The sequence below is a fragment of the Chrysochloris asiatica genome, unplaced genomic scaffold (assembly GCF_000296735.1).
Source record: "Chrysochloris asiatica unplaced genomic scaffold, ChrAsi1.0 scaffold00502, whole genome shotgun sequence".
NCBI lineage: Eukaryota > Metazoa > Chordata > Mammalia > Afrosoricida > Chrysochloridae > Chrysochloris > Chrysochloris asiatica.
In genome coordinates, this window is record NW_006409020.1 from 379,353 (window position 1) to 381,094 (window position 1,742).

Genomic DNA, 1,742 nt, shown 5'->3' on the forward strand with positions numbered 1-1,742 from the left:
CCAGACCTGCTTTGTTCTCATTTTTGCTGGTTTGGAAAATTTTCTTCTTGCAGTAATGGCCTATGACCGGTATGCAGCCATTTGCCATCCACTAAGATACACGGTCATCATGAACCCCCACCTCTGTGCACTGCTGATTATTATCTCCTTGTTTTTTAGCATTATAAATGCCCTTCTCCACAGTCTGATGGTGTTACATCTGTCCTTCTGCATAGACCTAGAAATCCCCCAGTTTTTCTGTGAACTTGTTCAGATCCTGAAACTAGCCTGTTCTAATACACTCATCAATAATATTCTGCTATATTTTATGACTAGCATTTTGGGTGGTGGACCTTTCCTTGGTATTATTTTCTCTTACATGAAAATTGTCTCTTCCCTCCTGAAAATGTCATCAGCAGGTGGAATGTATAAAGCTTTCTCTACTTGTGGTTCTCACCTCTCTGTTGTGTCCTTGTTCTATGGGACGTGCTTTGCGTTGTATCTTAGCTCGGCAGTGACCCTCTCCTCTAGGAAGAGTGCAGTTGCATCAGTGATGTACACTGTGGTCACTCCCATGCTGAACCCATTCATCTATAGTCTGAGGAATAAGGACATGATGGGCACTCTGAGGAAATTCATCTCTAAGATATCTTCATCCCATTAATGTTTCATCTACATTGGCCTTAAGCTGTCATAATATGCCAGAGAGAAAGAAATGATAGTGATTCAGAAAATCCCACTAAATTCTTTGAATAGTAGGCATTTAGAGATCATAACAACTAAAGGTAAAAATTTGGAATTAGGTAAACAGGGTTTGAATTTTACCTCTTTTTTGTAGTAGCTTTGTGTATATTGAATAGTTATTCTAGGGGTCTGAAATAAGTTTGAAGGTCCTGTCGTAGAGGAAAAGAACACTTAGAATTGTAAATACAGACTTTTTTATGCAGAATCAGGGCTACATTTAGATGGAAAATCTCTGGTTTACATGGGCGAATCATAGCAATTTTTAGAAAGTGGGTGCCAAGTGAGTAAGGATACAAATGAAGAAACAAATGTTGTTGTTGTTCTTTCTGTTGTTAGGTGCCCTGGAGTAGGTTCCATCTCAAAGTGACCCTATGCACAACACTGCCAATTTCTGCACCACCATCCCGATCATCCCTGTACTCTAGCCCATTGCTGTAGCCACTGTGTCAACCCATATCCTGACTCTTTTTTGATGACTCTCTATTTTACCAAGCATGATGTCCTTTCCCAGGAACTGTTCCCTCCTTTTTTAAAGGTCCAAAGTATGAGATGAAGTCTCATCATCCTGGCTTCTAAAGAGCATTCAGACGTACTTCTTCTGGGACAGATTTGTTTGTTCTTTTGCTTAGCTGTCCATGGCACATTTAACATTCTTTGCAAATATATAATTGAGCTTCATCAGTTCTCTCTGGTCCAGATTTCATATGCCTATGAATTGATTAAAAATACCATGACATACATCAGGTACACCTTACCTTTGCTCTTTAAAACTTCAAAAAATGTCTCTTGCAGCTGATTTGCCCAGTACAATATATCATTAGATTGCTTGATTATAATTCAATCAGTATTGATTATAATTCCAAGTAAAATCAAATCCTTGACACCTTCCTTGTTTTCTCCTTTTATTACAATATTGTTTATAGGTCCTGTATTGAGGATTTTTGTTTTCTCTACAGTGAGTTGTAATCAGTATTGAAGGCTATATTATTTGACTTTCATTAGTAAATATCCCAAGTCCT

The 1,742-nt window shown here is 38.1% G+C and overlaps 1 protein-coding gene across 1 annotated transcript in view; it reads left to right on the plus strand.

Annotated features, from left to right (window-relative positions):
• LOC102830970 (olfactory receptor 7G3-like) overlaps window positions 1–643 on the plus strand; it is an 80,466-nt gene extending 79,823 nt beyond the window's left edge. Inside the window, exon 2 of the mRNA XM_006877459.1 lies at window positions 5–643. Coding sequence (XP_006877521.1) covers window positions 5–643 — 639 coding nt within the window. The remainder of the gene's footprint in view (window positions 1–4) is intronic.
• The last annotated feature ends 1,099 nt before the right edge of the window (window positions 644–1,742 follow it).